The following is a 26,427-nucleotide window of genomic DNA, read 5'->3' as shown; positions in this document are numbered from 1 at the left end:
AAAGGGAGCAGTTCATCTTCACGCAGCGTGCTGCAGTAAGCATTGAAGAGCAATACAGATACAAATTAAAATCAACTTCAAAGCTAATTTTATGATTTCATATCTAGCTCTTAATGAAGTTTTAGTTTCATGTCTTTACACCAAGCCTGTAGTCTGGTCTGACCTCATCTGACTGGAGATATTTTTTTCTACAGAAGTGGGATTTAGAGTGAGTGCCTTTAGAAAGTTGTCTAGTCTGAACTCACCAAGTAGTGGTAAATCTTGCACCTCTTTTTTGAAGGTTAAATCTTTAATAATGCTATAGCAACATAAAACAAGAAGTTATTTCAAAATGGAGCTCTTTCGGCTTCCAGCCTTCGTGTCTTGCTGTGCCTTTCTCCTCAAGGCTTGCAGGGTGGGTTGCTGTATGTCATAGTCACGAAGTATCACTAGAAGTTGGGTCACGTCCTCATCTTCTTCGTAATAAACAGTCTTTGCTCCTTTGACCCAGCATCGTGAAGCCTGTATCGCAGTGTGACTGTTTCTGAGCTCTCCCTTTGAACGCTTGCCAGTCCTTCGGCATCTTTGCAGGGTGGGTATCGGAACTGGACATGAAGTTCTAGCTGAGAATTCAGCTTGGTTTGTTTCGTAAACACTGAAGGATGGTGTCATCAGCCAAACCATTAATACGCCCTTGCCCTGCACTGGCAGTCCACATGGAGATGATTCACTTCAGAGTGAAGCCTCTTCAGAGCCCTTTCTGGGTAGAAAGCATCCCAAGTCCCAGAGGAGTAGCCTGTGTTCCTTCTGGAAGCACGGACAGCTTTGATTTGTTAGGATTAAAATCATTTGTTGTCTTCAACCACCGCTAGGTCATCGTGGAGCATTACTATTTCCTCTGCCAGTACTTCTGTCATCTTAAAAGTTGTTTTTATATTATTATTATCTAACTTACAAAATTGCCAGGGCCCAGTTCGATGCCAGTTGTTGCTCGTGTCACACAGGCAGTAACACGAAAGCCTGCCATCCACTTGCTTTGCATAAGACAGCAGTTTACCAGCTCTGGAAAAGATGAGGGGACTTTGGTATCCCAGGTGATTCTTCTTGCGGACAGAATGAGTCATCTGCATGTGGACTTCAACATGTGGGTGAGTGAATCATCAGGTGTCGAACAGATGAAGCTTTTCAATGGGACATGCACAAGATCGAGTTTTCTCACAGAGACAACTTGTACCTGCCTGAAGAAAGGAGTAGGGAGGCTGGAATAGACAGACATCGAGTGCCTTCGAACATGTTACGTTGGGAGCTGATCCGTAAGCCAGCCCAGTGTTGCTTTTCACAATTCTTTATAAGTGTGTGGGATAGTGACCTTTAAAGTACTGGTAAGAGCAGCAGCTTTGGGAAAAACTAAAATAATTGACCAGGGGTTGCACAAGAAACTGAGCACGAGCTTGTCCTTCTCACGTGCTTGTCTCACCCTACAGCCTGTAGGGAGGCTATGTAAATTGGGGCAGCACGTGATGACGACCCAGCACGTACGTAGAGCCTGGGGCTGGATAAAACCCGACTGCATGCATTCATCTGGGTCTGACACAGGGCTGTGGCCAGCGCCCGCTTGGGCAGTAACCGCAGACTAAGCTGCAGGATTGTCTCAGCTTTGCTTTCTTTTTTTTTGGTAGCACATGGCTGAGTTCCATCATCCACAATCGTGCTTAGTTTTGGGTTTGACTGAGTTCTGAAAACTATACAGCAAAACCATCTTGCTGTTATGACAGATTGGGGATAAGAAATGAAGCACCACGTTTAGGTGTGAACATGCTAGGTAAGTCGGGCTCAGAGCTTCAGCCGAAACCTGACGTGGGTTTGCATGAAAAAACTAACAATCATTTCATGGAACTTCAGCTAAGCTTTAGTTTTGTAATAGTGCTGTGAGCTCAGGGAATTTTCTTACAGGTTTCATTATAAAGCATTTCTCAGTGGGCTTTTTTAAAAGGGTTTTCAGGAGGTACCAGTAATTGCAGCCTTACATGGACAGAAGAATTCTCTGAGCAGTGAATTTTTATTTTTATTTTTTATCTCAGTGAGGGCTGCAGGCTGAAAATACATAGATTTTAGTCACCAAAGCAAACTTAAAGTGAGGTAAATTCATTCATCGCAATTAAAGGTGCAGATGCTTTTAGGACCTGACCAAATAGCTCTAAGTAAAAGCATGTTCTTCATTCCTACTTCTGAATATGGATTTCGTAGAGTGGAAGGGTTGAGCACCAGAAGTGCAATAATAATAAAAAAAAAAACCAACACCACCCCCACTCTTCACACCCACCCCTTCCCAGCTGTCTAGCTCAGTAACTTTCACACCATGGTTGCAAGGCCAGAACGATTACAAATTAGGGTTAGCACAAAATCTAGCAATCTGAACGTTTCTACAGCATTTTACTGTAACGTAGAGGCTACAATTTCTCAAAGAACAAATCCAACAAAATGCACGAGGGCAGGGAGGTCACACTTTTTTTTTTTTTTTTTTTAAACAATTCACTGCAACAGAAAATGGGATTTCTTAGCCTTGCTTTTCAGGCAAACCGAATCATACACTGCACTCCTGCATCCTAGGATCATCCTCATTTCCAAATTTCCTTCTAGGAGGAGGTGGCAGGACATTCAAACAGTTCCATATACGATACCAAGACCCAAAACTTTTGGCTACGGGGTAGTTCTTGGCTGTTTTTTTTAAGTGTCCTTAGGCAAGTCCCCAGGTGCCCATAACAAATTCATGGGAGCAGCAGAGTACGTTAAACCTTCCTAAATCTTAAATCTTACCCTGTACAGAGGCTCTCTGAGGGCTTATTTTCAATTGTGGTGGAAGGAGCATGCTTGGTCTTCACTCTGATTTTTAACTTCGACATAGATCCCTCTAATTAATTTACCCCAGGGCTAGACCATACTGCTTTTTAGGATTGTAGAGCAGCCATTAATGGAAATTGGTTGAGAGTGGGAGCGCATGCATGTAGAAAGTGTGTATAAAAAGATAAAGATGAGCCTCGTACTTGTGATGTGCTTTTAGATCAAAGCCAACAACGTGTCCTATACCTTCGAGTAAAGTTAGGTAGAGAGGTGCTGTGCTCTGAATAACAGCTGCCACCGCAGCCTTCAAGGCAGGAAAGCTTTTGTGGTCCTCAGTAATGTGCAGCTGATTCTTAGAAGCATGTGAGTTTTTGTCTGCATACAGGGGTGTACAGCTCCAGGTATGGATCAGGGGCTTTGCCTTGATTATGACGTGAGATCAGTGGTTTTCAGGTATCCTTAAAGGAAATACTCAATTATGGTATCAGCAGTAATTGGGGATAAAAGGTGTGCACTCCCTAGCGCTTGAACCCAATGAACCCTCTGGCCGTTGTTGCCTGTGGTTATATTTACAAAGGCAAATTTGCAATAATGCAAAAAACAAACCTGTTGTTCTTCATGGCAGCGTGAAGAGGTAGTGTATCAGAGAATAAGTATTTTAATTGCTGCAGAAGAATCTTTATGGAAATCAGGTACGTACCAGTCACAGCCTCCCTGCCTGCTACCCTGCTCTTAAAGGAGGCGTGATAGCTGTGAAGGCATCCTTCAGGATCTGGGTGAAGTATTCATACTGCACTTATCTGTGCCAGAACACCTCAGTGTATATTAAGAGAAGTCAGAGTTCACCCCCCAGGGAGATGTCATAGTTCCCCCAAGAAATCCAGCGCCAGAAACCCAAACCAATGTACAGACACAAATCAGGTGACTGCCAGCCTAGGTCTAACAAAATCAACTTTAATTGAAAGTGTGGTGCCATAACAATGTTTTTTTTTTCTTTTTTCTCCTTTTGATGCATGGTGTGCATTCAGGACTGTGAGACAGGGAAACTTGTGTTCTGCCCAGCACTTCTACTCAGTTCTTTTTCCTGCTCTTGCTGTGCTCTGTGTGGGAGCTATCACTATTGAGAACACACTGCGCTCCTGCTAGAAAAAAAGACTAAAATCCATCTTTTAATTTATTTGTCCTCTCGTTTGGAGAGAGCAACTAATGTGATTTCGCATAATAAAACCAGCCATGTGAGAATCCACAGAGGTGATTTTCTAAATTTAAGGTTTCCCTTGAATTTTTTATCACAAATAGATTGGATTACTATAGGCTGTGTCAGTGTGAGTCACTTGTAAGTGCCTGCTAATCCAATAAACCTGAGTGGTTTCTTATGGAAACACTATTTTCTGATTTCTATTTATACTGTGGACCTGGCCTTGCTGAATCCCCACTGACTTCACTGGAAACATCTACGTGGAAAAAACTCGTCTTAATTTCATATGGTAATGGACATCACCATGAATCAGTAAAACGAAAAATAGCCTCGAGTAATTAGTAAATGTTTTAAAATGAGTTATTTCCCTCGTTGTTGTTCTGTATTTTGTAGCGTTTTAGGCTGAGAGTAAAAACAATCTACGGAGCTTTTTTTAATTTAGTTTGTATGGAAGGTGGAACAGTGTTAATAGGTTTTCGCCCTGTCCTACAAATTCCAGTGGTTTTGCTCCTCTTGTTGCCACTGCCCTACTTTGTGCTGGTGCAGTGCCCTTGGATCGCTGCGTGCCGTGCTGTCCTACCCCGAGCAGTCTCAGCCCTGCTGAAAACTGCCTAAAAAAATGGAATAAAAAAGCAGCCGCTTTGAAATCATGACTTCAGCCTTTTTCCTCTGTTTAGCTTGAGCAGCAGCTGGTATTACGAGACAGCAGAATGCAAATACTTGGCTAATTTTCGGAATTTGTCTGAAATTAAATTTAAAAAAAAGCAAGGAAGGCAGTTTTTCCAACCTGAGATAGGTTTTACTTCCCATCCAGAGCAGCAGGAGGGTCTCACAGTCTTAAAAACCATCCTCTAAGCCTGGCCCGTTGCACAATACCAGGATTTGTGTTTGCAAAATGGATCTCTCCAGTGCTGAGAGGGGGGGGAAAAATAAACGTACTGGAAATAGTTTGACAAAATTCAGCATTTGGGACATATGCAGCGCTGCTGATAACCTTAAGGCACCGCAATCTTCATAATGTTAAATTTACATGCACGTACCGAGTGCTCAAATACCATCCTCCTCGGGCTCTACTGGCGCGTTGTTGTGCGTGGTGTGAGGGCTGGGACGCTCAGCTCCCCTCAGTTTTTGACGTGTTGAGACAGAATTTGTAAATGTTGGCTGCCTACTTGATCACACGTATTTGTGATGATTATTGAGCCTCTGAAATAAACGCTGCCTGGGGAGTCGGGTCGGTAGCTGGGGAGATGAGAAGCTCTAATCTTTATTTTGCACAACAAATTCTGCTAGTAAATGAATAAATGCTGCTAGTAAGTGTTGCATGGCATCTGGGGAGGAAGTTCAATACCGAGATTTTAGATCTGTTAGTGGTGGTGGTTTATTAGCAATAGCTCCAGATCCTGAATTAGATCCTTAATTAAGATTTCAGCTAATTTTGTCACTAAGCATCCAGTCTCTCGAGCAGATACGCAACAGAGTAAGGGAATGCACAGAGGCCTTGGAGTTAATGAAGGACCTAGAACTAAAGCACAAGAGAAGAGTGAAAATAAAGCAGAGAGATCTGTCTTCATGTGTTGAACACAGCTGAATAATATAAAAGCATATCTGATGAGGTAAATATAAAATCTAAAGTACAAAAAGACTGAAAGCTCATGTTAGTGGAAGCCTCATTCTTGCCACAGAGTGATAATAGATAGTAGATAGTGCACTAAACAAGCTGGTGAGCATAGTTCTATTAAATCGTGGGTCTTTTGGAGGGTCTGAAACCCCTTTTGGAGTCACCAAGGGAACAACTTTGGTAATTAACAGATTTCAGGTTAAAGAATAAAGCCGTGATATCTCTGCGAGCAGTACGAGCTGTGGCAATCTTCTTGAAAACACTACGCACGGGCAGGCTGGCAGCGAGGTTCAAAGGCAAAACTTACTCAACACACGGACAGCTGAAAACGTAAGAATGGCTAAATCAATATGTTCATTGCAGGGGCTCGAGCCAGCTTGGGTTAGGTGGATCTGGCTTATTGCTGCATCTGACACCAGCGTTGCATCAGCTGGGCTGCGGGGCAAGATCGATGCCCAGGCCGATTTGTCTTGACCTGAAACAAATGGACTCTTTCCTTCACTCATCTTATTTCTAAAACCAGCCTTTGTTTAATATGAGAGTTAAAAATAAGCTTTCTTTTTTTAAAAATGTGCCCTGTGGCTGGTCTGTGGACCAGAGGGCTGCTTCTAACCCTGCTGCTTTGTTAGGTAGCTGCTGCTCTGCGTAGGGCTTTCTTTTGGGAATGGGACACCGTCAGTGCCCTTAAGGTTGTTCTCTTGTCTGTGGACAACAATGCAGGAACACGTTGCCAAGAGCTGGGTTTGAAAGTTGTCCTGTTCCCTTTCTGAAGGCATACGCTAACCATAAAGCCTGAAAATTGAAATTAATTGTTTGGTTTTTTTTGGTGTTTTATGACTTGTTGCACTCCTGTGGAAGTGGTCAGCTGCAGGAGAGGGGAAGAGGACTCTCAACACGAATTTTCCACGCTGTGGTGATGAGGCACTGTCCCAGGATGCCAGGTCAATGCCATCAGTCTGTCTGAAGCCTTAAGCCCAGGTTTCCTGCTTCTGCCATGGCTGCAGCTCTTGGGCTGTTGCACATCAGGCAGCTCATCTTCCTGTTTGTGGGGAGCCAGACTCCCAAGAACAGGCTTTTTAAATTATTTTCCTGCATTCCTAAAAATAGGGCAACTGTACCAGCTTGATCAGAGGCACTTGAATTGATTCTGATGAAGTTGGGTTGTCAACATTTCCCTTCTTAGGTCTTCAGACACCCCTGGCCCTCTGCACCCATGCAGGGACTCTGACTATGATTTCATGCTGTTGATGGAGTATTTGGGAACGTGACTTATATTGAGAGTGGAGCTGGGTCCTTGATTCCATTTGTCTGGGTGAGTTGCACAGAAGGAGGAAGCTGATGGTAGGTGAGGGAATGGCTTGTGCATCAAGGGAAGGAGGAAATCCTCTTTTTTTTTTTTTTTTTTTTTCTGTCCAGGGTTCCACTTGCTGTACGTTTGGGCTGTTCCCCACCCACCAGAGGGGTTGGAGCCCTCTCACAGAGCATGCAGTGTGTTTTTTTTTCTGAAAACAGAGCATGCTCTCCGATTTCTCCCTCTCCTTCCATGGAAAAAAAGCAGTGCTGTGAGATCAGCAATTACCTTTCCCCAGCACTGTATGTTCTCTAACGCAGGGTTCAGCTAGGAGGTCACTTCAACAACAACTAGAAACTGTGGCTGTTTCCAAAGGCTTCATGCAAACCTGCTCTTCCTGTAAGCACTCCGTACTCAAGCAGAATGATAGATTTTCTTCCAAGTGCAAGAAATCCATTTTATGTGCTGCTTTCTGAGAAAGATTTGTTGCTGGCTGTTTATCAAACAGCAAGAGTGCTGTGGAGAGGGGGAAAAAAACACAGTGGCAGAAGATGTTTGAGTAGCTAAGTACGGCTTCTCCCCCAGGAGAATTGCTTTCAGGACACAAGGTTGTTGATGGAGTTCCCAAGTGAGGACGTGTTTCCTTTTCCCCTCCTTCGTTCCTCATTAATCAGTAAGGTGGGAAGGCCTCTCTTTGTACTCGAGGCATTTTCATGGAGTTGTGGCAATTCTTCGTCAGTTATATAAAAAAAAAAAATAAATAAATCCACAGCAGTAACCCAAACACAACGGGTTGTGCTTCAAACTGCAAGCTCATCTCACGCTGTTGAGATGCGAATTGAAATTGTGGGCACAGAATTCTTCCTCTGTTTAGAATACATTTTTTTTTGTATCTGCTAATGACATATTGTCATGCAAATGAAGTTGAAATAAATTAAAGGAAATAGTTTTCCTCTAAAGTATACTCAGCTGTAGGACTCCATAATGGAGATCTATTTTCAATTAGAGTTTGGAATTTGGAATAAGAAGCCACTGAACTAAACATAGTTGCCAATTTTGAAGGGACATAGCTAGCATAAAATCACACCCATCTCCAAAATATGTTGATCTATTTAAAATCTGGAGGAGTATCATGAAATCTGTGGTTTTACTTTGTATATTTGATTGTGCTCGGAATTCAGAATTTTTTTTTCTGGATTTTTTTCCCCCCTCACAACAGCGTTTTGAGAACAGAAATGCCATTTTTTTAAAACCACAAATATTGGCTGTGCATTTCAGAGGCAAGCAAAAATAGTGGCCAGGGTCATTAGTGAAAAACACACTCCATAAAGCTCTATTGTTGCTTTGCTAAATTTAATAGCATGAGGTTTAATGATGTCCCTTTTAAAGGAGTTAGACGATTGCATACCTCCTAATGATGCATGAATGCATTTCACATTGAGATTTTAGAACCTCAGCTGATGAAGGCAGGATTGGGAAAACATTTTTTTTCCATGCACAGTTGCTTGATGAATCGATGAGATTCTCTGCTTCTGAATGCGTCGTTGGTTTTATTTTTTGCTGATGCTGAAGGTTGGGTACCTTGTGCTGAGATCAACGTGCAGCCGCCGTTGTGAACCACTGATAGTTTTATTTTTAAATATGTTTGTCCATCTAATTTTACTGCATGTTTATGAAGACTGTACTTTCTTTATTGATTTCAGAGAGAGCAGTATGACAGTGTGAAAACTAAGACGTTAGGGTGACCGAGGTAATTGCTGGTAACCGAGGTAACCTTCTCCAGATCCCATGGCTTTATAACTTGGAGGTGAGGGAAGTGAAGCAGCCAGACAGATCTGTGGCATTTTTGTTTCCCTTCCTCACCCCTTCCCGGCTGTAAACTTTAGAACAGAGCCAGGGCTCTTCCTGGCATCCTCCTCTTTCCATCTCTCTCTTCTTGGTGCTCGTGCATCACCATTTGCAGCAGACTGAGCACCGTGCTGACCTTGAGTGCTGAGATGTCTTCGTATTGCATTTTCCAGTCCGTCCCTTGCTGTTTAGTTACTCATTGTCTGGAACTTACCAGTTCGTACAGAGCTTTGAATAGCTCTTCCAGGTCACTACTTGGCATGGTAAAGGGAACGAGGAATTTTTTTGCTGGTTCTGCTAAAGGTTTACTAATTAATTGTGTGGCTAAAGAGAGAATGCAGCATTAGAGCATTCTTTTTAAGGACAATACTCTGAATAACTCTACTTCATACGTTTTTCCTTTTCTTTTTCTCCTCCCTTTTTTTGATTGCTTGTTTTCTTAAATTTTAATCTTCATAATGCTTTTCAAACATAAATGAATTCCCAGTAAGGCATGGATATACTTTGTGTTTTTACAGATGTGAATCCGAAGTGCAGAGCAAGACATAGTGACTGACCTCAATTCAATGCCTGTTGCAGTGTGTTGGGGTGCTTGCAACATAGGGCTAGCATGTATGACCCCAGAAAAGAGGGAAAATTGCCACTTTTCTGGTGTAGGTGTTGGAGGCAAGGCAGGGAACAGTCGAGGAATGTAAAATGATGCTATATAGCTATCTTGGAGCAATTAAATCCCTTTTTACATGTTTTATCTCATTTTTTCTCTGGTTATAAGGAGCTTCTTTGGCAAACCCAGATTTTGGCATTGTTGACTTTCTTTGGTGGCGTGCTCAAATCACGAGGCAGTCTCCACAGCTCATCTTGATAGAGCGCTCTCGTAGCAGAAATATTCTGGCAATCCAGTCGGAGAAATAGAAATGAATGATGGAATATTTTTTTTCCATTGCTGAGTAAAAGCAAACAGTAAGCTTCAAGCGTTAATTAGCAATATAATAAGAAACTTCAGTTCAAGTAAAGATTTTTTTTTTAAACAGAATTTGTCATTTTTTTGTATTGCAGAAGAAGAAATGGTGACCGAGCTGGGCAAGTGAACCAGGACTATCCAAAAGGTAAGTCAGTCAAAGGAGACTGCTTAATTTGATTGTTTATAAGACTAGAGGACATCTGTGCTGTAAGACGTGTATTTAATTGAGAAGATAATTAATTTTCCTCCCTTCTTTTGACTGGGAGTGTAGTGTGTGACTTTGTAGAGTTGTTTGGAGTTAGCTGGTTTGAAGCCATGTTGCTCAGGGCGAGTTGGACTCGGTAGGTTATTTCTCTGCCTTTCTTATCACTGCTCAGGATTGTGTCCTGTAATTGTGTTGCTGCTGCTGTTAGAGCCATGGTGGTCCAGTGATGTGTGGAGGAGGTCTGCAGGGAAAGGTGTTGCCTCTTCTGAGGCTGTTTCTGATGAAACTCGAGGAGTCAAAGCAGCCTACAGGTACACAAGAAGGGCTAGAAAGGGTTTTTCAGGTTACGAAAGCTTGGTAATATTCTCCGTAATACCAGTTGGTGCAAGGAAAGTTTTAATCTTCCTTTCAGGCTGCTGAATATTTTTGAATATATTGAAAACAATTATTTGGAGTGCTGTATGTGTTTGTGGTTTAGCACAGGAGTTTCTTCCATTTTGGTCAAGAAAGACAAACGTTTTTCAGTGGTATTTCAGATAGCAAGCCTTACAGCTCATCTTCCTGATTCACTTGCAGTACCTACCGGCAGACTTTTAAGATGTGTGCTTGTAACTGTCTTGAACAGAGCAGGTACTGTGCAATAAGAACATCTACGCTGCAGTTGTAATAACAAAACCTAATATTATTCTGAATTCGGTTTCACACAGGGCTAATAAGTGAATTCATTAAATGATTACACGAGGTTTTCTGTGTATTGTTGAGTCAACTTTAAATTATCCATAAGTCTGCAAAATGCATCTCAGTGTGCTTGAGCAAAGGATGAGTGTGTTCTTAACGCACAGGTTTTGATATTATTGATGCCTCCAGTTTGTCAAACAGTCGGTATGGGTGGTGCTTTATTGATCCTTTCTCTGTGGCTTCCACGAATGTAATTTTAATTAATACCTGTGTCCTCGTCTTGTCTGAAGTGTTAGTAATCTTACAGACTTGCTTTTTATAGACACTTTCTATTAAAAAAAAAAAAAAAAAAAAAAGATATTAAAAGTGGTAGAACATGTGTCAGGCATATGCAATTCCTTCAGCATCATGTTTTCCACACTGATTTAATAGCTATTGAATCTCTTCAAATATTCTTGTTTCCAAGACCTGTTTTACAGTAATAAATCTTCTTGGCTGTAAAATTCTTGAAGTGATTCAGGAGGACAATTGTTTCCTTAGCACATTCCTGAAGAGATCATAGTTAAAAATGGAAAGGTCCTTAACCAGGTCACTTTTTTCCTTCCAGTGCATGTAGCCAGTGCTGAAAATTACAGTTAATTAAATCACCAGTGTTTGTCCTGGTGAACCACTACTTGGCACTGATGTGCCTTGCTGTAAATTCTTAAGAGAAATCAGGGTAGCAAGTTTTGTATTGGAGTGCCACACTGAACTGCACTGAGAAATGCCCGGCCAGATAAAGCTGTGGCATGGCTTGAGACAACTCTTTGTTTAAAAAAATATATGTAAAAATCTGTCTTAAAATTGATATTGAAAATATTAATGAACTTGCTAGAGACTTACTTAATTTCCCTGAATGTTTGCACACGAAGCTAGTAGATGGGCTGGGGTGCACAGTAGGTTTTTTGACACAGAGGGTAAGAAAAAACCTGCTCAGGGTAGTTTTTAACATCTTCCTTTAACATCCTTCCATACAGTGAGTGCCATTTCTAGTTCTGGGGGTTCTCAAGTTGTATGGAAACTGCATCAACAACGAGTACGTGGTCTGTTGTGTTGCCAGCTTGTATTTCTTCGGGTTTGCCACCAGAGTACATTTGGAAATAGTAAGCCCTTATGTAGGAGAAATCCCAAATGAATTCTGCAGCCCACGATGTAGGTTGCATGCCTGACAAGTTATCAAATTACAAGGGTGATGAAGTTGTGCGACCTGGTCTGTTGGGCCCCAGCGGGTGAACGAATGTTGAATAATCTGTGCGGCTGTCTGACAGCTGGAGAAGGCTGCAAACATCAACCATGAGCTCCTGGGAGCAGAAGGGAATTCAGCCAGCAGCCCCTAAAGAGCTCCACGAGTTGCCTTTGCCAAGGGAAGCCGTTCGGTAGCTCGTGGGGAACACGACGTGTGCCAAGGCAAGGGAGATGTGAGTGTGCCAGAAACGCACAGCTGGAGGAGGATCTTCCTGGGTGAAAACACAGGTTATGCTGCGAAATTCCTTTGTCAACCGTGGTCTTAAAATCTGTTGCTTTCTGAAACACTGTTTGTTTTTTTCTGTTTGGTTAGCTGGACGGCAGGTGTTGGGATTGTCCTCCAGGTTGTTGAGCTTTGAGGAAAGCAGTAAGTCCTAAGGTTTATTCCTCCTTGGGCATTTCCTTCAATACTCAGGCTTTGGCACCTGAGATGCTTGATCCTCTTTAAGTACCTTAGGGTAGGAAATAAGACTTTGCAGCTCCCCCAGGCTTTTTAGCAGATTTGTGTATGAAATCTCCTCTTACCATTGTTCTGGAAAAAGGAGTCTGATATCCACACTATCCTCACCTGCCAGGCAGAGGGATTTCCATATAAACAGAGCATTTTAACCAGGTGAAAATGCAAGGTTTCGAACCTTGTTCTTTGTAATAGCACCCATGAATACAGCAAAAACTTCCCTGTTAGTCACTATAGAGATAACCTCTGCACGTAAGAGGTGGGCTTGGGGATTACTTCTGCACTGTAGGATCTCAACAAGAATGCCTTGTCTCATTCCTTTTAATGTCTCCTGGAAGAAAAGGGGATGCTAGGAAGCATTTTACACGTGGGTGTGTATGCACAGACACTTGTACAGCTGGGGGGGAGCTGCCATAGTCCTGTTGGAACTGTTGGTTGGTTGTGTAAAGACCTGGGGTGGTCTAACAAATGGACGAGGTGATGGGAAGGTTTTTACTGGCAGCTCAGGTCCTGCTAACTTTGTGCCTTTGTGGAAGCCACCGAGTCGTGTTCCTCATTCTGACTTGTGAAGTGAGAGGACCCTACCTACTTCAGAGTTCAGGCATCAAGGTACATCTTAGTATTTTGACTTTTCAGACCCAAAAGCCTAATACCTGACCTCAGGAGAAAGCCCACTCCTTGCACATCTGCGAGCAAGCAAGTTTCTTAGGCTGCTCAGTCTGGTAGCTGAGGACAGGGATTGACAAGGAGTTTTTGCAGAGAAGAGAGAAGTGCAGCCAGCAACCGTCCAGAAAACCATTTTCCTCTTTGGCTACCTCTTTTCTTCTGAGGAGGTCCACTAGTGCTTGTGGTGTAAAAGGAGACAAAAACCACAAAGAGGTCAGTGCTTGGATGTGTGCGAAGTAGCCATTAACACAGGCAGCGAGTACTCAAAAAGAAACTCTTCATTTGACAGTGCAGTCTTCTAGATGACTTATAAACATAAAAACACACCATATTTTTAAAAGAGCACTCTTAATTTCTGTCAGATGTGAAAGTACCTGCAAGTTTGATGTGTGTGCGCCTGCTAGGAGCTACCAGATTGGTGTTTTATGAGTTGGCTGGGGTACGGTGGCTTCATATACAAAATCCTGGCACCACCACGAACACTGGGAGACGTGTGCGAGCTTTGCTGTGTGCTTTGGGATCTGTGGTGCTCAGAGCACTTCACAGTTTAGGATTCCCTTTGTGCAGCTGTGTTCTGGGCTATATGAGGCCTCAGGGAGCAGACCTCTGAGCTTCTTTTGCCCCTTTTTCCATAGTGATGCAGCTGTTCCAAGAAAGCTTTCTGGAAACTAACACCCCAAAAAAAGGGGGGAAAAAAAGAAAAAAAATAAAAAAGTTATGTATCATCCCAGAACATGTGCATCTGTGTTATTAAGACCTGGCTGATACATTCCCAAGCTAAGTGGTACACGGCACGTGTTCCTGCTCTTCTCACCTCTGCGTGTTGATCAGAGCCTCCCTCGTAGTCCCAAACCTGTGGTTTTCTGAAGACTTTGCGTGTTTAAAATTGGAAGACACCCAGCAGCAAAATCTTCTCCCCGTTTTTTTCTCCTTTTAGTGACTCACTCTACCGAAAGGATAAAAAGCACTTGGTTTCAGAACCATGTTTAAGATCTAGAGTTTATACAGAAATTCTTTTTTCTCTGCTTGGCAAGCTAAAATTGTATAGGGCTGGAGCAGTTGGGTGACCAGCTTGCAGTGGTGCTTCCCCTGATGACTCCCTCAACCCTCAGGCAAATCCATGCACACACACAGGGAGTAACGAGGAGTTTAGCATCCTAAATAACTCTCATTTCTCGTTTTGTAACCTGCGGGGTGTCTTGGTGCTGGAGAAAGTGAGCAACAGGCAGAGGACAGGGCACTGATCTTGTTAAACACTTTTCTCTAGAGAGGCAGGGTGAAAATACATCTTGGTTATACAAATATTTTTGCATTGCTAATGCTTTTTTCTTAGCATGAAACCCAGAGATTAACAAATCATTTTTTGACTTGATTTAGATTTTTATTTTCCCCTAAGAGAGGCTAGTTTCTATAGCTCAGGGGTGGGAACCTATGTATCCTACAGGCTATATATGACTCACAACTGTTTCGTACAGCCTACTATCACTTTACTTTTTCACGTTATATAGATCAGTACTGACATGGTTGCTAACACATGGCTGCGGCCTGCCAAATACGTTTCAAAGCCTTGGCCCTTAGCTAGAAACAGATTTCCCTGAAGTTGCTAAAAATTGTTGTGTCACAACCTGTTTTCACTTGCAGGCACCAAGTGTCGGTGAGTCCCGCTTGCTTCCCAGGCAGCCGGGGATGGAGAGACTGACATCCTGACATCCAGGCTGGGAGGGATGCAGGCTGTGATGCCTGATGGGTTGGAGCTCTCCAAGCACTGATTCAGCATCCTGGAGCTTTGCATACCATATTTCTATCGCCCAGTGTCGTTTGCTTTGGGCTTTTTCTTCAAAACACCAAATTCTCCCAGGTAGGGGAAGCAATGGATGTGCGTTCCTCTCTAGTTTTCAGCATCCTTTCTGTAGGACTGAGCTCTGGCTCTTTTGCAGAACGCCTCTTCCCTTCCTCCCTGCCACCCTGGCTGCTGGGCTGCACGGCACACGCCCTTTCTCGAGAGCTCATTCTTAGCAAACTGGCCCGGAGGTTTGGCCTAACAGGCTGGAAAATTACAGCCAGCTCCATCAGCCTTCCAGGAGGAGAGCTGCTGGTCCTTGGAGGAGGGCGATGGCTGCGTCAGGCTGATGGGCTGCTGGCTTTCTTCTGTGCCCGCAGCATCTTCCAGCCCTTCTGCACGGGGCAATCCCAGCGGAGGCTGAGCTCAGCTGAGACAGGTTGTAACTTTGGCATTGAACCAGCCTTCAGCAAGAGGACAAGGGGGTGCAGAGGATGCAGTGAGGAGAGGGAGAGGAAGCTCACGTCTCGTTGGGTGTGCCCGTCACAAGTCAGTCGTGGAGATTTTTCTCCTGTCTTCGAGGCTTAGATATGTGTACGTGAGAGTTCAAGTATCCCAGATGCCTTTAGATTCAAATTTAGGACTTTTTTAGGATTTTTTTTTAATATTTTTCCCTTCTTGGTTTCAAACTAATAAAACTTACATATTTTGCATGTATAAAGGAAGAGATAACAGGTGAGATGATGTCATGTCAGACAAAAATCTGCAGAGATGCCGCTCAAAATTAACACCTAAAACTCTAGAAAACCTTGTTGTTGTAATGCACATTAGAATTCTTAAAATACTTTGCAAAGGCTGTGAGGGTAAAGCCAGGGAGCCTGGATACCTGCGTTCTGGTTCTACTCCATCTACTTTGTCAGCTTGGAGAAGTTGCTTTGCAGTTCCCTGCTTCGGTTCTCCTATCAGCAGCGTGCTGTACTTGCTCTGGATAAAGCACTTCAAAATAACACCTTGAATTGGTGTTGTTATGGACTGCCATAAACTTAATTAAAATCCCTTTTCCTCCTCCCTCATCCCTTCCCAAGATGAGAACAAGCCGCCTGTTCTTTTCCAGGTGGAATGCTGGACTGATGTGCTGCAGCTGCTTAAGGTTAGGATTTACCTGATCCCTTCTGCTCTCCAGACACCCGGTGAGCAGCTTCAGCTGGAGAAAACCCTGTGGTTTGCACCACAAAGCACTCTGTCAGGCTGTCCAAGCCCATCAGCATCCTTCCTCGGGGCAGAGGAGCCGATGGAGCCGCACCAACCTGCCCTTACCCAGCTGTGAGTACGGATCTCAGGGTAGAGAGAAGCTCTTGGGCTAAACCTGCTGCTGGCAAGAACATGAGAAGTGAATTCAAGCGGGCATTGAGCTCTGGGGGTGCAGGAAAACACGTGGATTTTGTACAATTAAGCATCGTGGAAGCAGTTGAGCTCAACAGAGTTAAATCTTCACGCTTGGAAGAAAATGAACACCCGTGCTGAGGTGCTGCCCTACTCAGTGATCTGCCACTCGTGTTCTCCGCTACCACTACCAGTGTCCTGGCCAGAATCCCACGTGAGGAGCTGAAGAAGTGGATTGTCCCAAAGCAGAACCCTTCGGGCTTTTTGTTCTGTGCTGGTTCTTGCTGCAGCTGTGCTGTGCCAGCATCTGCACTCTGTATCTAGAAGCAGCGAGTGCACTCTGAAGGGTGGCTGCTGGGCGTTGTTGTGCTGCAGGGGTGTTAAAAGCCTTGTGGTGTGTACAGAGGTCAGGTGTAAGTTGCTTTAATTAACTGTAAAAGCTGCATTCGTGCTGCAGAAGAGGACAGACAGGGATTGCCACCTCTGATTTGTCCTCTTGCTGTCCAGATTTCTTGGCTGTTGTCTCCCCTCTCACATACTTGGGCAGAGACATTTCATCTTCTCCCTCCCATGCTGTTAAAAACAGCATCAGGCTTTGGAAACACGACAAATCTGGAACGTTTGAGGCTGTCGAGAAGCCCTTCTTGCTGTTTGGTACCAGAGCCATCCTCGTCCTTCCTGAACCACACACCTAGACAGCATTTATTTCGATCAGAGCGCCGCAGGAAGCAGAATTCCCATCCTGTGGGAGACTTCTCCGATCTGATTTTTATTTTTTGAATTGCAGAGCTTGGACTACCCACCCCAGGGCTGGCAGGCGGCCGGGCAGGAAGCCGGACAGACTGGCCTGCCGGCCAATCTTGTTGCCTTTTTTAGAGCATTTCGATGAAATCAGCACATTTCCATGCAATCCGTGTTTTTTGCAGCGTAAAGATTGCTGTGTTGGGAAGGGTTTGGGGGCAGCTCTAGTTGGAGCCTGCAACTCGCGGCTTCTGGGAAGCTGCAGAGCAGTTTTTATTTGTTGTTACAGACAACCTCGTGAGAAGAGAGGTTGTGGTTCTGTGGATGAAATCCCTCCTGGAAGGATGTTCTCGAGCCAGCACGAAGGATTTCCCTCTGCGTGTCAGCATTTAGGTAGGTGAACTAGCGGCCAGGGGCCTCGTGTTCCCGATCCACCTCTCACGTGACAGCAGCTTTCTGACAAAATTGCTACCAAATGTTGTGTGTTTTCTCAGAGCAGTTTGCGTTGGGTGGAATCCAAGCTGTGCAGGACACAGCTCTCATCTTTTGGTGGGGCTCGGTCAGGATGTTAGCTGGGCTCTGGTTTCACAGGTGCCCTGAAAATAGAGCATGGCACCGTGGTGCACATCTTTGGAGCAGGTTGTGGTGTGTCTCCAAGCCGTGCTGGTGATAACTGGACCTGGCTCTTCCTCCTACTCAAGGCAAGACTGCGATTGGGGGTCAGGTCAAGCTGCTCAGGGCCTTTACTACTTGAAAATCTCCAAGAACTGAGAGCTGATGGCTTTTCTGCCCCCCTCTTCCAGTGTTTGCTCGTATCTGTGTTGAAGAATTCTCCTTGCATCTAATCAGAATTTGCCTTTCTGCAGTTCAGGGCTGTGGCCGCTTGCCATTTGGCTGCGTGGGGCTGAGCAGCTGCAGTTCCTCAGGACCCCCCTGCAGGTGAGCAGGGCTGGGAGCGAGCAGCCTGCGCGAGGCTGTGAGTGGATCCAAGAACCCTCCTTCCATCACTCCTCCTCTCCATCTCTTCCTCTTTTTGGGCATGGAAGTGCTAAGGAGAAGGAGGACGTGGATTCTCAAGATAGAGCCGTGTTCCTGAGTGATGTTGATATTGACTGGACTTCTTTAGCATCATCCCAAACCCCTTAAATCCACCGGGGTGACCTATCCAGGTATCTCACACTTAAAACAACTCAGACTGATCTTGAATGTATTTTCTTTTACTTCTTTTCAGTAGATGAATCTTCCTCCTTGGACGATTCTTTGCATTTTGAGGCTGTAAGCTGTCAGTGAGTCACCAATTAGCAGCTCAGTGTAAATAATTTCGAGTGAAATCATTACATGTTTACTGACGTAGTTGGTGCGGTCAGAGGAAACATGAGGGCAGCCTTGGCTTTCTGGAGAAGCTCGTGTTGGAGAGGATTTTGAGTGCGTCCCGAGAACGGACTGGTTGTTTACACAGATGTTCCAAATCATCCATCCCATTTCAAATGAGCCGGTCTTGCATGGAATTCCATCCGTTAAGGAGTGATATATTGGAACAGGGGATGCCTTTATCTGCTTTTCTCGTTGCCTGTTGAAGCTCTGGTATTTGCACAGTCACAGCCTGAACGCTGTGTGTGTAAATCCCACCAGAGGGGAACCTAGAAGATAACCAAGAACACTGGTAAAAAGGAGGAATAGGGGAACTTCACCTTCCTGGAGTCAGTCCGTACAGGTTTGGTGGTTCTTGTGTACACACAGTCTAACTTCCCTGGAGCCCATCCAGATTGACAACGGGTAAGCCACTCGGCAGAAATCAAAGGAGGTGTAATCTTGTAAAACTTGCATTAAAGGGAAGTTTTTGCATTTCTATCCAGAAGCTGCCTGAGCAAACATCTACTATTGACTTGATCTCTTAGACTGATAGCCTGCCTTTGACTTGGTGTGTGAAACTTAACTTGAGCAAAATGGACTATATTTTTTTTTCCTTTTTTTTTTTTTTTTTTTTAACATTTAGCATCTTCCTTAAAAAAGCATGTGAGCCAGGTGCTCCTGTCGTGGCAAAAGGTAACGATTTAAACTCCCTCTGTGCTTACTGTGTTCTCCCAACTTCTCCTCGAGTGCTCAAGGTACATAGGGAACGAGAGGGCTGCTAACGAAATAAAATGCAGTGAGATTCAAGAGGTTGCAGCCTGCAGGACTCAGCTCTGCAAACTGTTTTTTCCATACCCAAGAACCATGAGTCAGATTTTGCAAAGTGACTCAAATCTGTCTTCAGCTTCATTTGAAGCCGCTGCATTGGATGTAGAATTTGAAACAGCGTTATGCAGAGAAAGGGCTCAGAAAACTGAGTTTGAGCATTCCCTTTTAGTGGGATGGGGGAAGGAATGGCCACAAGTGACGAGGAAATGTGGAAGGAGGTTTGGGTATTCCTCAGTCCCCAGAAACGTGGGCAGTCCTCCTGCAGCCTGGAGGAAATAGAAAGGTGATCCTTTCTTCTGCGTTCCTGGGGGGACTTCCCAGGGCCTGAGAGATGGTTATTAATTGAACTTCGCTTGTCCTCGCTGCTGATCTGTGGTTGGGCTCCAGCCTGAGAGCAGCACACAAGGGTGTGGGTGCTCCTTGGGCTTTCACATTCCTCTGCCAGAAGCCTCCTGGAGACGTCCTTGGAGATCCAGACGCCAACCCTGGCCCTCAAGGAGGGCAGTATCCGCCTCACACCTTCTTTTAAATAAATTAATTTCCTTTTGTTTTGCACTTCTTGCCTTTATCTTCACCTGGGTAGTGTTCCTGCCCATAAAGCTGTCCTCTTGGGTCAAATGTGCTGGAGCTGCAGCCCTTGGACAGGATGTGACTCCTGCATGTTTTGCTGGCTGTGTCATGCACAAACACTCCCTTTCCTCTGGAGGAATTAGATGACAATTAAACTTGGAGGCACAGCCACCTTCCAAGTCTCGGTTTCTCCTCTTCTGTTCCCATGTTTCACCCTCCCTCTGAGAAATCTTTCTTTTTTGATCGTGGATTTCGACCAGGAAACAAATTTGATGGCTCCATTCTTAACCGTCGGTCTTTGACTGCCTACAGTCAACATCCTAATATTGTGCTGAGCAGAGTGACTAATACCTCCTGTCTGCCTTACGGCTTGAATGAACTGGTAGACAGGCATGAGTTGATTTTTCCTCTTCTCCTGTGTAACCAGCCTAGAAAGAATTCTCTAGATTTAACTTTCCTTCCTCAATTTTAGGTGGGGACCCTGAGCAAACAAGTGACGGAATTCAAGCGCAGCAGTGCAGAGAGCATCTCTGCTGGAGCTCCTTCGTGGTACGAAGATGAGCTGGCAGCACCACACACACGGGTTCCTGAGGTTCCTGATACACAAGGTCTTGTAGGACTCTGGCTGCTTTTAATTCTGCCCAAAACTCAAACACCCGAGTTATCCTCACCCTGAACGAGGGATGTCGTGTTTGTAGCCACGTCCTGCTTCTAGATTGTGCTTCGTTACTTTTTGTAGAGGTTTTTGCTTTATAAGAAACTGTAGGAGACTGGGATTCAGGAGTCCTGCAGCAGTCTTGGTCCTTATTTCCACACCTCCACATCTACCCTGGTTTATTTTCTGCCAAAGTTTTATGAATTTTGGTGCAGCGCCTTTCAAGCACCATAAATAAAAACCCAAAGTGAAACAAAACATTTTTAATAAGCCACAAATATCAGTATATTTAAGCAGGAGTTGGTTGGTTACCTTGCCCACACTGCTCTTTGTTGCACCTCCTGCCAGGAGCCTCGGGGATGCCCTGAACCACAGCTCGGAGCATCTCCAGCCACAGTTCCTGGCTACACGGACACTGGTTGTGGTCAGGGACACAGCATCGTGCCTGCAGCCTCTCTTCTTCACAACTGCTGCTCTCTTTTGGTTCTTTTTCTAGTTCCTCACTACATGGGTACGTGGCTCCGTTACCACTCTGCAGCTCCAAATCCTCCAGTGACTTCTGAGTCAATTACCGAGAGGCTGAGAACAACAGGCTTGGGATTTTCCATGCACAGATCCCTTTCAGAGAAGCTCTGCACGCTGCTTGGAGAAAGTAATCATTGCCTAAGGGAATTCAGAAGTCTGCTTCACTCTCAGGCTGACCTGCAGAGCTGCTTCTCTCTCTGATATTTATGTAAAATTTTATTTCTAAGGAATTTAACAAGGTTCACCATTGGCAGTTACCTCTTTCTGATAGCTCATCAAGAATTCTTTCTGATAGCTGCTCAAGAGTTTAAATTAAGCCTGTAATTTCGGGCACCTGTAGCTGAGTAAAATAAACCCAGTTCTGCCAGCAGCTCCCTCCCCAGTAATGCAGTCGCTGTTGGATGGGTGCAGTCTCCCTGTCAGTCTGCTGTTATTACAGGAATGCTGAAAAAGCATCCCCTAAGGTTGAGGATGCCTGAGTCACTCCGCTGAAGACAGGTTTCTAAATCAGCATCCAGTTTAGCTCAGGATTTCTGAAACACAACCACTTCCTGGGCAGTGTGATAAACAGGTACAGGTATTTTTGTCATTATTTTTGTCTCAGCTTCGAATCTTCCTTGGGGTTGCTGCCACGCGTGCTGGAGGCAGATCTGGCAGTTTCAAGCTAGTGGAAAATCCCTGAGGATCTGGTAAATGAAGCACAGAAACCCCATGTTGTGACCCAGCAGCCCTATTTTCGGCCACATCCAATATCTCAGCTATACACATACGCATGCCCCGTGCTCTGGTCAGACCGTGCCTTACGCTGAGCTAACACAGAACTCAGCGATAAATATTTTAACATTTTCTGACTTCCTAGATTCCAGTACAATAGCTGGATGTGTCATTCTCCAACACACAAATTACGTTCTGCCGAAACACTTGACGGTGTCACCAGGACCCTGTCAGAGATTGACCCCGTCGATTCATAGCTCGCTGCGAAATCCAGGCGGTGCTGCTGACTCTGGCCTAATAAAATGAATTGTCGTTACGGTTTCCCCCTCTGCACGTGTAATGCATGGGTTTTAGCAAGCCTTTGTCAAAAGGGAATAGAGTCCTTCAGTATTTAAAAGAGGTCATCTTATTAAAAGCGAGCTTGTACCGCAAAGCCATTTTTTTTTTTTTCTTCTCTTTTCCATTTTTAGGTCAGATGATTCAGGTTTTCCTCCGTGCTTTTAACCTTTTGCCATCCGAGCGAGTTGTTCGAGGGACAGCGATGCTTCGAGGCCATTACTGAAAAACCACTGCCTTTGATAGGGTGCTTCTGTTTCACTGTCTTTTTCTTCTGTAATGCTTGCTCTTAGTTTCTTCTCCCTTTGTTATTTTCCATTTTTCCTTAGCACTGAGCTGGCATCCTAATAAATGCTCCTCTTGTTTTTTTTTAACCTCTCACGCTTCCCTTTTTAGCATAAAAGTCCATACAGGAGAAGGGGGAGAAAATAAAAAAGGTCTATAGCTCATCTAATCTACCAGCTTTTCATGGAAATGTATACAGAATTGCTAGTAACAGAGAAAAAAAACAGCATTTTAACACTTCTCATTCTCATTTGAACAGAAATTTCCATAGCTTGCTGGATGTCCCCTCCTTGCATTTTGTTCTTCAGATAACAAAATGAGCGTAGGCTTTCATAAACTTCCTCTGTGAAAGGCAGGAGAGAGTTCCTGATGCACTCGAGGGTTGTCCTGCCTTCTAAATACTTAAAATAGATTTAAAAACATCGGCAGGAGCGTGCAAGTCTGCAAGCACACCGGGATCAAGAACAGGTAGCTGGACTGTGGAGAGACTGATGAGAGAAGGGGTGGCAGAGCCGTGTTGAAAAATACCCTGCAGATGGATCGTGTGGTTCACAACGGCTGCGTTTGGAAAGCAGAGGCTAAATTCAGGTGTTAAAAGGGCTTTATGCTTTCAAAGGGAGGCAATATTTTATTTTGTTGTGCGTGGGGTAAATCTCTCAAAGGCAGTGGGGTTGTGCGAGGCTTACATCAGAGTCGCTGCAAGCTGAATTTGGCCCTTTATGTTCTGTGCTTCGTAGTCATGTGATGCTATTTCCATAAATCATGCACTTGAAAGGTTTTCTTGCTTCCTGCTTTTACCAATCAGATCATATAAAATGCAGATGAACCGAGCTTCTGGTTTAGAAGCCTAAGCAGAACACCCCCTCTAAATCCCCTTTTATCACGCCGCTCCTGGTTCCCCCATCTGAAAACAAGATAGCAAGAATGACAAACTTTGACTAATACCGTGGAGTTTTTTGGTCTCCTCCCTTTCTTATTTTGACCTGTACTTTGCTTTCGTTCTAAAGTGAACGTAGAAATTACCCTGTGGGAGTGGTGAAACTGCAGCAGAGAAACAAAAACTATTTGGATTCTTCCGAAAGCTATTCATTCGCTTGCTCTTCTTTTTATTAACGGCTCGAAGCATGCAGCTTGTCTTGTTCTGACTGCGTACCCCTCAGCAGGAACGGAGGTAATGCTTTGTGGCTCTTTTCATTTTAATAGCGCTTTATCAGAAAAGGTTTTTGTGTTTTTTCTCATTGTTATTTCAGCGACTTTGAACGTGTGTACGCAGCTCTACAGCTGCCTGGTGGGCATATTTCTATTAACCTCAGCGAGCTCCTTTTCCAGTAACTTTTTTTTTTTTTTTTTTTAGTAGGAAAACGGGGCTTTAGGTTCGGATCTGGGCTACGCAGGTGAAAATCTCAATTCTCTCCAGAGGAGGATGATGCAGAGCTGCTTCCAGCAGCCGTCAGCAAATTTGCAGCCAAAGCCGAGCCTGTAGCAGGTTTTTGTTTTAATCAGACCCAAAACCTAAAGAAACATCTCTCTGCGCTCTTGGTATCAGCAGCACTTTCTGTGCCGGGGAAAGTACGTTCCTGTAAACCGATGAGCAAGTTCTGGGCGCTGCTTTCTCTGCAGCAAGGAGGTATTTTTAGCAAGTCCTTTAGCGTACAACTTCCTAACACTTTTCTTATCACTGCAAACGCAGGGTGGGCAGCAGGTAATTCCAACAGGATCCTTGCCCCAAAACCGTGCCCGCTCCCTCGCTGCGGGTGCAGGCGGTCACGGCTCCGAGGCACGGGGTATGGTAAGGGTGAGAGAAAGTTTTGCTTGGCTGCTGCCTGAAGTAGGAGTGCGAAGAATGTCTCTGAAACACTGCAGAGTAACTTTATGCCCCTTCACGCCTTCGCGAGGCTTTTGCACGGGGGGGAGGAAGGAAAGACAAACGGAAATCCTTTAGATTTTGCTAAGGTTTGCCGTAGATAGCCGTTTCTGGACCTGTTCCAGAGGTCTTTATTCGGCGTATTTCTCCCTTTCTCACGTGAAAATGTTCCTGGTGGTCTCATGCAAGGCGTTAATCCCAGCACGAGCAGCAGCATCTCCTGCAAGCCACCAGCCCCGGGCTGGCTGCGTGCTCCCCGGGGCTACCGGGGGCAGGAGGAAGCCGTGGCTTCGATGGGACCACTTTAAAGAGACACCAGGAGGGAAGGACCCTCTGGTTAGCTGCCCTGCTTTAACAAAGTTTTATTAGAAGTTCAGCACTACTGGTATGCGTGGCTCCTGATCTCTGCGTTAATTTTGATGGCTGGCATACAGGTCAGTTGGTCTCAGGAAACGCAGGTTTTTCTGAAGTGCTCAGCGAGAGCTGTTTGTCTCGTGAGTGCTCTGAAAACAGCACTCGACTGCATGGAACAGGGAAAACATCAAAACGTAGAAATAAAAATCCCAGTTCCCTGCCAGGGATCCTGGGCTTGGCGTTGCATTCCTGCGTGCGGCAGTTCCCCGTCTGGACAGAGATCAGTCGTACCCACTTCTCTCCACTGGCTTCACGCTAAGTGAATGAAATCGAGTTCACTTGTTACCTGTGTGGCGTGAAAATAGTCTGTGAGGGCTGAGAATTGCTGCAGCTAGGATTTCTTCTGAGTGACAGGGTAAGCAATAGACGATTAATTGCAATTAATGGCTACGCTGTGTTCCTGTAGCCGGTAGTGCCGATGCTCGGTGCTTCCGCAGAGCCCCAAAGCAGGCTGCTTGAAGAACAGGATGAGTTTGGTGGATGATGGTTATCAGCATCGGTGCAATGAGGTCGGTTTAATTAAAACTCTGCAGTCAGATGTATATTCTTGTATTTCTGCTGCTGTGCTAACAGGCACAACTCAGCTCACTGAGCAGCCAACTGTCCGGTGCCAGCAGGACTTTGACACCTCCAGTGTGCAACCCAAGAGGAAAAAATCGTGCAAATGAACTTGTTCAGTAATTAACTGCATGCATGTATGTTTCTTTTAATGAGTCTTTCTCCGGACTTAACTATTGAAAGGTTGGGTTTCAGCTTCTTTGGTCAAATGGAGCAAACGTTTGTTAAGACCTTTACTACATGTCAGAAGCTGACCAAGTGGTGGCTCAGTGTGCTATAGGAGCACTCAAATTGCCTCTTTTTATCCTATTTCAGCTGGTTTTGTAAGCGGTAAGCTATTTCTCAGGTATCTATGCACACTATATACATCTGTTCACCAGACATTACACACACGTATACATACTCTCCATCCATTTCCAAGCGACGAGAGGAAAGCTTGGCCTGTGTGTGGCAAGAAACGTGGACAAGAGGAGAGCAGCGAGCTTCCCGCTCCGGTCTTTCTCCCTGGCTTGCTAGGTCATGCCTGGTGCATGTTTGTGTGCCTCGGTTCTGCTGTAAGAACGAGGAGGTGAACGTTTGGGATTGCTCACGGGATCAGAAATTCTTGAGCGATTCTAAACCCGTATCAAAACATGAGATGGAAACTTTTGGAAAAAAATATATATATATATATAAAAAGTTGTGCCAGCATTTTTGGACCAGTTTTTATACCTGAACTCAAATTTTGCAATAATGAGTTGCACATACATGCAAATACTGAACCTACCTCTTTTTTGTCCTTTCTTTCAACTCTCTTTAACCACAGCACACATCAAAGTGTTACCAAAAGACTGAGCGTAGGAATTTATGTTTGGAGAGCATTATCCATAGATGACTTCATGTTTATTCCAGCCTTCCCTGTTTTCAGGTTCTGAAACGCTTTTGTAATTTTTTCCATTTGATTTGAATCGAAGCCATTTTGAAAAAGCAAATTATTTTGGATTCCTTAATGCAAACTTCCAAAATTTACCTCCAGCTTTAATAAAACTCTACTGCTCAAGCCTTTTTTTTTTTTTTTTTTTTTTTTCCTGAGCTGTAGAACACAGTGAATGAGAATAAATAGAAGCTGGCATGTTTCTTCTTGTGCAGTTTTATTGGTGTGCATGTTTGTTCATTTGTCTATTAACTTGTAGAATTCCATGATCTTACAAAGTGGTTTGCGGTTTGGTTTGAATTGGTGAGACTTTCCTATTTTTCACATTTTAACCGTTACTGACATTTTAATGCAGTAGAAACAATGCAGCAGAAGAGCCACAAGTTGTTGTTTTTTATTATTTTTATTTTTTGAAAATAGCCATTAGATGTTATGGTGCTTTATTGCCCTGCTTTTGGAAGGTTTTAAGAGTTTCTTGATGG

The 26,427-nt window shown here is 44.4% G+C and overlaps 1 protein-coding gene across 1 annotated transcript in view; it reads left to right on the top strand.

The window, feature by feature from the left end:
- Window positions 1–26,427, top strand: part of LOC311430759 (uncharacterized protein) — a gene marked incomplete at its 5' end in the record, with an annotated part of 120,946 nt that overhangs the window by 50,890 nt on the left and 43,629 nt on the right. The window contains one exon of the mRNA XM_084507597.1: window positions 9,832–9,881. Within this exon, the coding sequence (XP_084363723.1) occupies window positions 9,832–9,881 (50 nt within the window). The remainder of the gene's footprint in view (window positions 1–9,831; window positions 9,882–26,427) is intronic.

The sequence above is a fragment of the Aythya ferina genome (assembly GCF_964211825.1).
Source record: "Aythya ferina genome assembly, chromosome: 1".
NCBI classification, from domain to species: domain Eukaryota; kingdom Metazoa; phylum Chordata; class Aves; order Anseriformes; family Anatidae; genus Aythya; species Aythya ferina.
The sequence above is the reverse complement of the archived record's forward strand: the minus strand, read 5'-3'. Positions and strand labels throughout refer to the sequence as shown.